The 12,590-nt window shown below is 42.0% G+C and overlaps 1 protein-coding gene across 1 annotated transcript in view; it reads left to right on the top strand.

The window, feature by feature from the left end:
• The window catches only part of C2CD2 (C2 calcium dependent domain containing 2), a gene marked incomplete at both ends in the record, with an annotated part of 37,192 nt that extends 24,936 nt beyond the window's left edge, over positions 1–12,256 (top strand). The window contains 6 exon segments of the mRNA XM_082014054.1: positions 1,166–1,305; positions 1,597–1,768; positions 2,524–2,637; positions 5,059–5,186; positions 6,339–6,654; positions 12,030–12,256. Of these exon segments, the coding sequence (XP_081870180.1) occupies positions 1,166–1,305; positions 1,597–1,768; positions 2,524–2,637; positions 5,059–5,186; positions 6,339–6,654; positions 12,030–12,256 (1,097 nt within the window).
• Between the last annotated feature and the right edge of the window lie 334 nt (positions 12,257–12,590).

Raw genomic sequence — 12,590 nt, 5'->3', positions numbered from 1 at the left:
AGTGATTTAAAAAAACATGCTTTTACTCATGGTGTCTTGTGATAGTGGATGAAGGCTTGGACAAGAATTTATTAGGTAATAATATTTGATCTGAGCCGTGGTTAATAAGTAATACAGCCAAGTGGATTGTGTTTTATTTTTTATTTTGGATTACTGTATTTTTATTTTTAATAATCTAGATATACAAAGTTGTGCAATGCCTTCCGTATTATCTGCGATTATTGGAGGGATTGGGGAGTCAAATGTAGGCAAATGCTTTAAAAAATTTCTCTGATACGGATGCCATTTTTTTATTTTTAAGAAAAAATGGAATCTAGATACAGTCAGCGAAGGTATATTGTTACATGCATAAAGTTTAGTCTTGCCTGTACCTAAGCATCTTTAGTAATGGATCTTTCAAACAATACCAGTAATGTTCACATCCTGCTGAGAATCTAACTACCAGCCTGGTTTCCTGAAGAAAAAGGTCCCAATTGATTGCACTGACAATCATCTTCCCCCTCTCCGCCCCACATCTTAGCTGATCTTCTCCAAAAAATTTGAATAGAAAACTCCCAAGTTGAATCATATTAATGAGAGCTGAGTAATGTGAATGTAATGTAGATCTCTACTTGTCTTTGAATTTTGCCAGGATTTAATCTCTGAAGTCGTGCAGTAATTTTGCTAATAGTTTGCTTCAGTCTAGTGTATCTAATAAAGTAAGGGGAGGAACAAAAGAACTACTGAACTTGCACTAAAGTTCAAATGAAGAAAGAATATTCTTACTGATGCACCAGTTTACCAAGAATCCAGAGCCTTCTCTGAAATGAAAGATGCAGGTAGCTGGTTATGGAGATTGTTCAAGAACCTAACAGTAATATTTCTAGATGTTTCCTTTTCCCCTAAACGTTCTGTATATACAGGGAAAAGTAATGGCCAGAAATAGTGGCAAATAAGTGATGTTTAATGTATCCATTATTTCCTGTTGCACAGTATTAGGCCGGGCTGAGGAATAGTCATAAAATGAAGAGAAAGCTCTGAAAACTGCCAAGTTTCTGCCCCATGATGTAGAAACAGTTCTTGCAATTAGCTGCCTACGTTCTTCCTCCTCCTTTCCTGTCTTCTCACCCTTAAACCTACTGACAGCTCAGATGTACACTGATTTTGTTGATTTTATTTCTTCTAGGTCCTTTATCTGCAAAGGTGACTGTACCTCTAGACTTGTTCAGGAAACAACCTTCTGGCCAGCAAAGCTTTGCACTGAACAGCAGTGCCAGTGAGAGCAGCTCAGAGCCGGAGCCTGGGCTGGGATCCATTAGCGCAGAGGTAGTGCTGCGTTTGGGTGGTTTTACCGTGGATCTTTTACTCGGGAAGTACTTGCAAATGCTTATCTTGTGCTTAGGGCTGTCGCTCGAAGCGCAATGCAGTGTGTGGCCAAGTTAGCGTAGTGCATTCAGATTGCATGGTAACACTTCATGCTTTATTTGTGCCCATCATAAGAATTAGCTGTTTGGCTCTTGAAAGTTAGTAAAAATGTGAAAGGAGTACTAGTGAGAAATGTTAAGAGTCCTTCTTACTTGACTGTTCTTCTAAGGTGAAACTTTTTTGTCTTCCTAGTTCTCTTTTATAGAACCCAATGAATTAAAGACGTGGCAAGTGTCTTCTCCAGTGCCAGCCACTAAGATAGAAAAGGATCGCACCGTGATGCCCTGTGGGACTGTGGTCACTACTGTAACTGCTGTGAAAACCAAACCTCGCCTAGAAGGGAGATCATCTCCACTGAGCACAGGTGAGGAAGTCCACTTCTCTGTGTTCACTCTTAGGGTTATCTGTGGGGACCAGGAGAATTTGGGGGGGGCAGGATGTAAGGACAGGTGCTGTTGTCCAGACTTCCCTGATGTGTTGGGGCGGGGGGGCCGTTGCTTGTGTTCTTGAGAATCAAGTTTTTAATTTTCATGAAACCTTGCTCTTACAAGAGGAGGGGTTAATGCTCCTTTTAATACATGCTGTAGGACTTGATGGTAGACTGATAATGCAGAAGATCTTTGTTTTGGTGGATGGTTTTCCACGTGACAAAAGTGTCAGACTCTTAGAGTGCTGATGACAGACCATCCTGTGCATTCTAACCTTGATCTGTATTATAATGTCTAATGAGGATTGGTGTCATCTTGTGACAAAGTTTCTTTTCAGCATGTCTTTCAGGAGTAGATTCTCTGATTCTTCTTGGGATAAGTGTGAAAGTAAAACCTCTCAACAGTCTATGTGTGAAATTTCACAAAGAGATGCTTCTTTTAAGTTGTTAAGGCAGGTCTAAGTGGGTGTTTTCTAGCATATTACAGTAAAATGTTTAAAAACAATGAATACCTACATTTCACAGGTCTTTTGGGGTCAAGTTACCATAGAGCATGAGTTGAGAATTTGTATTAAACAACTTTCTCAAACACTTATGATTTGAACAGGCTTTAACAATGGTTTACTAAATTCTTACTATTTTCATAATAAAAGTCTTGAATAGTTTAAATAACCAAAAAACTTGGTTCTCAGATTCTCCTGTGAAAACTCCAGTTAAAGTAAAGGTGATTGAAAAGGATTTCTCTATTCAAGCTATCCATTCTCATGGTGCTCCAGTCAGCAAAACTTTATCGTCTTCAGATACAGGTAATAGAAATGTTCAAAGCTGCTAATGAGAATATGTCTCTCCCTGCTGCACATGGCGTTAATGTAATCCTGTTAAAATAACAGCAAACCCATATGGCTACTGCCTTTCAACAGGCACTGAGATGTTTATGTTAGGAAGTACTGTGGTTAAGGATATAGCAGTCTTGCAATAGAAGTCTGGTTTTAATTGGTGATTTAAATGAGTAATTTTCAATACATAACAATGAGCTGTGGTTTGGAGGGGGGAGGTGACTGCAGAAAAAACAGGCTGTCTTTTCTCTTACTTTTGAATGAAAGATTCCTCCTTTATAAAGGCATGGGAGACACTGGATAAAGTGAAAACCCAGTGAAACTTACCTCTAAGGCCATTGTGAAATCCCTCCTGTCTGAACAGAAGGCACAAGGCTGGGCTGATATAAGGAAGGATGAATTCTCTTCCTACCCCTGCCACTGGGCTTTTTTGTGCTAATGCAAATATACAATCTTGCTGTGCCTGTTTGTTCACCTTCCTAAGTCACCTGGCATACTACTGAAGTGCCTTCAGAGTGTCAGGTGGCACTGATAGTTAATTATAAATTCACTTTGACTGTTTTAAACCTGATTTTGACTCTGGGGCACTTTACCTTTTCACGTTGCAACTCTGAATCTTCAGCATATTTTTAGTCCTTTGTGTGGTCACCATTTGATCTTTCAGTAGCTCTGTAGGCAACCATAATAAAAGATGTGACTGAGTCTAGCTGCAAATGGCACATGCTGTGGAGTCCAGTTTTCTTTGTACAGATATGAGTGGAGATAAGACAATCTGGAGATGATCTAGACTGCTCCTGGAACAGTCAGAAGACTTGCTGAGAGCTAGAAATGTATTGGTCAAAAGACAGAAATCTAGGGAAGAGCATGAACCAGTAACTGTGAATAGCTGCAGTAGCACTTGAATCTTTCCCTACCTCTATCTAAATAAGACGTACTGCTGCTTCATGGTATTGCTAAGCCAGTTTGGGCTTAGGTGCCCAAATAGTTAAGATAGTGCTAGACTTCTGAGTTGACTCTCATAACTGTTTATGATATTAAAGATACAAAGCACTTACTGGAAAACTCTTTTGAAGACAACTTAGAGCACACTGATATGGATGGGAGTGCAGGGGAATTTTTGTGAAATGTTTGTACAATACAGCAGGAAGAATTACTCATTAGAATTAAAGTTTAAGCCAGATGAAAGAAATACAAAGGAGCATTTGGTATGACAGTAACTTAGGTAGTAGTTGTTACAGACATCATGCCAAAATAGCAACAAGCACTGTGGAAAAGATGCCGTGGCCGTACCATAGTTCTAAGTGATGACAACAGTAAGAATTAGCAAATGTCACTGATGCTGTCCTGGATGCTCTCAGCTGTTCCTGGGGGCTTTGCAGTGGCTAGGGAGATGGAAAAGTAGAGGTTTATAATGAGTGTGCAGACATGCGTGGACGTGCATACCCCTTCTGCACACATATTCCTAAGTTCGAAAAGTACCCGAGACACTTGGTGCAGCATAATTATTCACGCCTCATCTTTTATTGCATTAATGTCACAGTAACAAAAGAGACTGTTCGCTTTGTTTAACACTGGTGCTATTCCTGCCTGTGTTCTTTTGTTGTTAAAACTCTTAACAGAAAAGCCCACCTCAGACAATTGAATATGGGGATTTTTGTCTCGTTAACTTTCTTAGCCTTGTTTGTTCCTAAGCTTGATGGATTTGATTAGAGTGTATTTGCTGTGCCCACAGTACTTCATAATAGATGCCAGAAACAGCCATGCTTAAAAATAAACTTGTGTTTGTTAGTAAAGAGCATTTTACAAAGAAGGTTTTGTATTCCTGTGCAAAGTTTGGAGCGGAAAAGGAGGTGCGCTTTACAGGCTTTGGAGGCACCTGATAAAGACCAGAGTGACTGCAACTTTGCCTTCCTCACTCTATCATAGTGCCATAGCAAATCTGGAAATGCCGAGCAAGGATGTCTGGAAAAAGAGCAAGATAGCTACCTGAAGTAGTAGTAGCACATGCCAGCTTTGTACTGTGTTAGAACTATGGCTCTTCATGACTGTGGTACCTGATGCTCTACCCACCGCTTCTGGATTATAGTCACCGCAGTGTAGCAATGCACTGAAATAATTGGATGTTTTGCCTCTGCTTCCAAAGCTTCCTGTGTGGTCAGGGCAAGCGTTTGTAAGTGCAACTTAGGTACCTTTTCTCAAAAGAAGGGTAATGGAAGGGGAAGACAGGACTCTATAGCTGGGTGGTGAATTGGAAGATGTCTTGGTATGCCTGCTGTTTATACTATTTCTGCTAATTTCTTTGAATTTTAAGTCAAGAACAAACTCTGCCTCTCTTTGCTCTGTTTTTTCCTGTTTTTCTTCCTTCCCTCTGAAATAATGCTTTCTTTTCAGAACTGCTGGTACTGAATGGCACTGATCCTGTTGCAGAAGCAGCCATTCGGCAGTTAAGTGAGTCTGCAAAGCAGAAGCTGAAGTCTCCTAGAAAGAAAAGCACCATTATCATATCAGGGGTGTCGAAGGTAGAGCAGAAAACAACACTTACATTTAATGCTTAGTACTATAAAGTCTTTGCTCCACTGAGTGCGACATTAACGTGTTAACATGCCTTCTGCTGTCTCCCATTCAGCAGTCTCTGCAGGATCTAGGTCTGTGTCCCAGTTTGTTTCAATAACTGTTTCAGGTTAAGCCAAATCAGGGTGGGTTTGTTGGGGAATGTGTTCAGTTTTGTTAGATTTGACAGTCTGACTGAAAATGCACGGTATCCTTGGATGGGAGTGGGAGGATTGGGAGGATTAGAGATTTTGGAAAACCAGTTTAGGTGAGAACAGAGGATAATTAGTCCTTCTCTGTGTTTCACCCATGGAGGAAGATGCACAGAAAAAGTATGAAAGATTTTTCTGGTTTTTTTCCGAGTTGTTAAAACTCTCTGAAAAACATCCTAGTCCTCTGGGCTCTGTTCCAGTGAGAGGGCAAACAGAAGACTTTCTCACATGGTATATAGCATTCCTCCAGACCTTCTTCATGCACAGCCTCAGTCTCCCATCTGGTGCTTGGTGCCTGCCTGTAGTCCTTTCCCTGCAGGCTGCTGTGTGGACATTTGCTGTCAAGTCTTCCTGTTATGCACAGGACCCCTAAAGAGCACTGAGTGAAAGCCGAGTCAGTGGGCATGGATCTCCTCGTGATAGCTGTGCTGAGTAGGGGGAATGAGGATCAGCTGACACAGTGATGGATGAATCTGCTTGGGAAATGGGGGCACTGGGACTGCGTGGATTTGTGTTTAGCCAATATAGATGCCTAGAAGTCCTTCTACAAGATGAAACACTTTGATGTTTAGTTTCTTAAAAAAAAGACCAAAAGACTATTGTCTGTGCATGTTGATAATTCATTACAACAGCATATGTGGGAAACAGTCCTGTTATTAGCAGTGGGGCCAAGGGTAGGTGGGAGGCATGTACTTAAATATATTTTTCCAGTCATTTGGTGTTAACAACATTATTAAAACTTGGCTCCTTTCCTTTAGTGGAGCTAAGGAAGCCTCACGGTGGCTTTCTGATAGCCCTGAGCAATACAAGTAACAGTGTAAAGAAGAGAAAAAAACTTTTTGCAGGGAAGCTTGTTTTTTTCCAGCAAAGTGGCTTGTGTCAGTGTCGTCTTTTATTTTCACTGGGCAGACCTCTTTATCTCAGGACAGTGAAGCTGCACTGATGATGGACTATGCTGCAGCCATGGACAGCTCCTGCAAAGAAGTAGGTCCACCCAGTGTGGAGGAAGCTGTTGCAAAAGTCACCACCTCCGATGAAAAGCTGTCGTTAGGTGCTTCAGAAATAGTACCCGATACTGACCCACAGCAAAGCACCTGTAAAGCCTGGGGTTTGGAGAATGGCAGCCAACAGTGGGACACCAGCACGCTCTTAGACCAGACCTGTGAAGAAATATCTGGGAGCTCATTAAGTGTTTCAGAAACTGGGAGCATGAAAAAATCTAAAGGTATGTGACTCTTACCTCTGCTTTAGTGAATGACTGCTTTATGTATGTGATTGGCAGTGTCAGGCAACACTGAAGTTTGTCCTTCATCCTTTCTTACTGATTTTTGTCCTTAAGCTGCTTGTGATTGTGGTGTTTGTTGAAGCTGTCTTACTAGCAGCCATAGAGAGTACAGTCCTCTGGCTCTGCAAGACATGGCAGGTTCTCTTACATTCCCCTCCATGAGGAAACAGAAGGGCTCACCCTTAGAAGTTGAAGGGCAGCTCACTAAGCCCAGCTTAGTTATCTGGGAGAGAGATAACTAGCCACATTGTCAATTCCTCAATGAAAAGCATGTTCTTGTAAACAAGGACTTGTGCTATATTAGCAACTCCATTACTAACGTGAAAATGGCAAGAGTTCCACGGGTGCTTTCTGATACGTTTCTTCTCCTCCTTCACATCTCTGAGCACAAGACTCCCCTGCTGTCCCTAAAGCATGTGTTCAGGAAGCACCATAGCTAAACCAGAAGTACATTCACTCTTGTGAACAGTTTCTCTATTTTCACTGATTTCATTAATACTTAGTTCATTAAAGAAAATGGAATAAAGGGTAATTTAATAAGTAAATAAAGGGTCAGATCATTTTGTTCATACAGTTACACACCAGGATAGCTGCCATTTGAAAATGTCTTGGGATTCTTTGTGTTTCCTTTATAGATCCATTAACCACTGAGGCTGTAGCACTTGTTTGGCTGGGTGCTAAAGACAGGGGCTGTTAGGAAGTCAGACACAAGAGCCAGTGCAGTGGACTATGTCCTGAAATGCAGCACACCAGTCTCGTGGGCTGCACATTGAAGTTGCAGAAATTGTTGTTTCTCACCCATATCCATCCCTCTTTCGCTTTATTTTTTTCTGTTCTTTCCTTACCCAGAGATACTGTAAAATGGCTTACCACAAAACCTCAATATATTACTAGATTTTTATAATCCGCCCCTGCACATAAGGCATACACTGGACCTCTTTGCCAAGGCTCTCCCATAGAGCATCAAGGTTTTCTGGCCTTCTTGCAGCTGTATTGCTCCACCTGACAGTTCAGGATGGTACAGCAAGAATCAGTTTGACACAGGTGGTCAGGCATGGGTGTGTTTGGGGTGGGGGTAGTGGATTAATTGTGAAGGGATGTCTCATTTGGAGCCTGGAAAAGTTTGAAGCTGTATGAGATTTTGCAAAACCTCTGGACTCTTCTTTAACATGTTCTTCTAAAATAAGCAAGTGGAAGTTTGTATATGAACTGTTTTCTAGTTTTGGTTTTCCCCGTGCAGTGTGTGGCAAAGAGATCAATCAGGCTTCTAAAGATCCTGTTTACACGGTGTAGTATAGAACTGCTAAAAAGCGCAAAGTATCTCTTATATTTGAGAGTTGTCTCATCCAGAAAAAATACTAAAACCCCCCCCTTTCAAAACCCTTTCTTTATGCACAGATCTCTCTATAGAAGTCTTGTATCTCTCCTTTGTCATAACTGAGTAGCATTTTATGGAGTGAGATAGGGAAACATTTCCACATTTCCACCCCTGTGCTTTCAGTCAGCTTTGAATAGTTAAAGGTTTCTGTTTTGTCGAACATTTTCCCTTTAGGAAAAAAAAAGGCACACAAAACCAAACACAACAACAAAAAACTCCAAAAACCCCAAACAAAACCAAACCCCATCTGCTTTAGAAAGCCTTGTGTATGGTATTAATGTCTTAAAGTTAGTGCTGTCTTTTTTTTTTCCTACTCTTGCATATTTTTGGTTTTTTACCTTTCTGACTTCCTCTTTCTTACCCTTTTATAAACTAAGAGGACTACTATGCCAGCCAGAATTAATTATCTACACAGTAAGTTATTTTTGTCTTACTTTTTTAAGAAAATGCAGCTTTACAATGGTACGCTCATTGTAAAAACTGAAGCAAAACATAGTTTGGCACCCATTTTCTTCTTCCCCCATCCATTTCTTTCCTCCCTTCAAAACTACCTTCCCGTGCTCAGGTGTCTTAGCAGACACATCTGCTGTAACAGATCATTCTTCTGGTGGTTGTGCCGTCCAGGTGGGTCATGTGGAATGGACAGCAAGGAAGGCTTGGAGGGGTGCTTTACATTCCTGATCTCTCTCCATCATGCCCACTCCTGTAGTGTCTGGTTATCAATCAAACACCTGCTCATGTAATTATCAATCAAACATCTGCTCATGTAAATCATGTGTGACCCTGTAACTCTATATGCATATGCAGAATGTTTGTTTTAAAACCTGCTGCATACAGTTTTCTAGATCTCTTTTCTAGCCTAACTCATAGAGCTATGAGGACCTGAGCAGGTATTTACAAAACCACCTGCATAAAAGCTGTTTTGGAAGTCGGAAAGGAATGGAAAAAACTATCTCTATTTGTATCCCTGTAGATGTGGAAGGAAATCTTCCTTCATTAACAAAAATGAGATTTAGAAATGATGCTAACCCCATAAGCATTTTAAGAACACCCTAAATTAGTGCATAGGAGCCTGTGAAGACTAGTCAGTCTGTACAGCACTCTTGACATGCTCTCTGCTTATCTCCTGGTGTTAGGGGCAGAGTTGGCATATGGATCCTGTTGAACTTGAGAAGTAAGCACGCAAATAGCACAAGCATTGCCAAGCTTGTGATTTGCCCTACCCTGCCTTCTTAGCAGGGGTGCATGCCTCCACAACAGCTGGAGCCACTGTCAGGCAGCATGTACCAAACTGGCTAGTGACTGATGGGTGGCAGCAGGGATGTGGCAAGCTTCCAGATAGCAAGGACCTCAGTCCCTCCAGAAACACAGAGGGCTGTCATGTTGGGGGGCTGCGGCTGGTGCTGAGCCTGTGCTGCTCTCAGGGAGGCACTGCCTGCAGTTTTGCACCTGCAGCAAGTTGTCCCAGGCCACCGGCACAATTTTTGCAGCATTCTTCGTTGGGTTCTGTTTGCTAGTATGGGAAATCAGTCTGAATGGGTAGGACTAAATAGCTGCTTATGGATTAAACCCTTCAGTCCTACTCCTTCTGTTGGCACAGCTGCAGCTGCCAAGACTGCTGGGCAGAACATCTGACTGCTAAAACAAAAGCCGCACAGCAGCAAGGCCTCATCAAGCCCCCCCGCCAGCCTTCACTTATTAACAACTGTCAGTATCGTGGGGTTGAACACTGTTTCTTTTATGCTGTTGACAGCAGATTGAAGTGGTACTGCCTTGCCAAAAAGATCAATCGGAGGGTGATGGGAGAGCAGTCAAAATTCAAATCCATGAGTTCTAGTTGCTTTTCAGCTGATCTCTGCTTCCATCCCATCGTGCCCTGTGACAATAGTCTCAGCAGCAGCAAGACAAAACATGCTAGAATATCCTCCCAGGTGCTGAGTGCTTAGTCCTTAAAAGACAGAGTAATAATCCCAAGCACATGTTTGTAACTGCTCCGGTCTGAACAAAGAGGCATCTGGCTGCATGCAACAGAGCTGCCATGAAATACCTGCTCTGCAGCTGTCGCTGTGCAAAATGACACGCAGCCTGTCTCAAGTCCTTGGGGGACAAATACGTACTTCTAGGTATTGCATGAAAGAATTGATCTGTGTGTTGCTTTTTGTATCTGTTTGCAATGGGAGGAAAAGCAGAATCAAGACCGTGTGATGACTGAGAAAGAATTGGGAAACCAGATAGTGGTGCAGGAACAAGGTGTGGAAGCTTTGCCAGGGAGATGGCTGTCCTCACGTACTAGTCTGACTGCCAGAAGGCTCCTGTGTTGGCTTGCTACCTGGGTCCTCCTTCATTCAAATTGGCTTATGCCACTTGGACAACAATGCTACCCAATTCTGCACAAAACTGTTGGTATTTTAACATTGGGCTGATGTACTGACACCAGGCTGAGTGTTGCCGGTAGCTTGGAGCGGTGTCCCTGCCAGCTGCCTTACACATAAGGCATATGTGTGCATATGGAAAGGGAGGGTGGAATTTGGCAGAAATGTGGCTTGCAAAAACAACCCAAGCTTGCAAAGAGAGAAGAGTACTGGTGGCTGGTGTTGGCAACATGAGTTCCGAGTGCCTGGTGAGATGATAGCTGCAATTGCCTTGGCTGCATAATAGGTTTGACATGGGATCAAGGGAAGGAATACCACAAAATAAAGCAACCTAATTTACCACAGAAGAGATTTGAGCAAATCTCTGAACGTGTTGGAAGCAGATGTAATATTATTTTTAATCTGCTTGAAGTCAGTTGCTATTCCAAACAGGACTTTAAAATAGCAAATGCTTCGTGACTGTTACTCTAGGTGGTGCTACTGAATTCGTATAGAATACATGCTGTCTTGCGTGTTTGGGCCTACTGCACACAGGTTGACTGCCAGGTACTGTTCTCTGGCAACAACAGTGTCCTTCAAATTAAAATGCCACCTTCATATTGTGCATCACGGGCTAATCTTTTCTTTTCAGCTCCTTTGATCTCTGAAACAACAAAGAGTAGCTTTACTTCCTCTATTTCATTCTTTTTATAAAATTCTCTGTACTTTTATTATATTGGAAAGATTGGATGTGCCTGTTTGACATGTGAGAACCCAGTGTACAACCCACACCAAATGCTGTGCATGTGTATGTTTGAACACTACCATAGCTTTCAGAAGAGCATTTGAAACTAATAAAGTTTAAGGAAGGAGAGTTCCACAAGATGTGTGGATTGACTTTAGAAGGTGAAATCAGGGGATTAATACTTGATTGCTCATAGGCATGTTTCACAGTAGCTTTCCTTCCTTTTCAACAGCACCATTTCTGAAAGAAATGAAGGAAAATTCCTTTTTTCTTTAGCGCTCCTCTAGCAATATATGTGATCTCTTCTTTCCTGAACGTTTCTGCTAACTCTTAAGAGTGTGTGTATATGCATAGATCTAGAACTACCACAGTCTGTCATGAACCTAAGCGATTCAGTTTGCATGATACTTGCATGGAATGAGGAGAAGCGGAGAAATAGTTACTTCCATGGAGTCTGAATTTCTCGGTGGTGTTTTGTTTGGAGAGAGCTGGATCAAGAGTGGGGCACAGAGGATTGAGTAGCATGTAGTGTATGTATGTGTGCCTCTGAAAGCAAGACGATTGCTCACGTTTGCCAGTATCTGAAACCACTTGTTCCAAGGTGGAACTCATACTGTTATGGCCTCTAGGTTACAGACCATAAATATTCGTGCTTTAGATTCACCACGCTCTTAGCTTTCTAACATTGTTTGAATAGTTACAAGGGTGATGCTTAAACTAGAAACGTTAAGACCAAGGCTTTTTTCTGTCATGCTGCAGTTAACAGTTAAAGCTCAGCTCCAAGAGGAAAGCAGCCTGTTCTGTCTAAAGTGTCCTGCGCCTCTGCTGTTTGCTTCCACAGGTGGGATTTTGAAAAAAAGTGCGAAGCTCTTTTTCCGGCGGCGACATCATCAGAAGGATCCAGGAATGAGTCAATCGCACAACGATCTTGTCTACCTGCAGCAGCCACTGTCAGAGGAAACGCGCAAGAAGGGAGGCACGCTTTCACGTATTCTGAACAGAAAGCTCCTTTCCAAAAACAAAAGCAAGAACAAACTGAATGGTGCTTCAGCGGAACCGTACATATGAGACTGAACACTCTCTGATGGGATACTTGCACATCAGTTGACTACTTGTTTACAAAGCAGTACTAGAGAATACAAATAAGGCTGATGACTCGCATAAAATGATGTTCACTAATACAGTGGTCCAGGAATAAACAGAAAGCTTGTCTTTTTTTGTTTATTTTTCCAGAACACTTTTTCTCTCTGATTATAAAGTTGCTCCTCCAAATACAAGCAGCGCATGTCAAGTTGTGTCATGACAGCTTTTGGAGGACTCTGTGTTTTTTTGTAGGAGATGATGGAGGACGGGGAATGGTGCAGGTGGGGAGGACCTGCATGTGAGCACCTAGTTTACATTA

This window comes from Phaethon aethereus, assembly GCF_964289735.1.
Source record: "Phaethon aethereus genome assembly, chromosome: 1".
NCBI classification, from domain to species: Eukaryota; Metazoa; Chordata; class Aves; order Phaethontiformes; family Phaethontidae; genus Phaethon; species Phaethon aethereus.
Note: the sequence above shows the minus strand (reverse complement) of the source record. Positions and strands in the feature narration are given on the sequence as shown.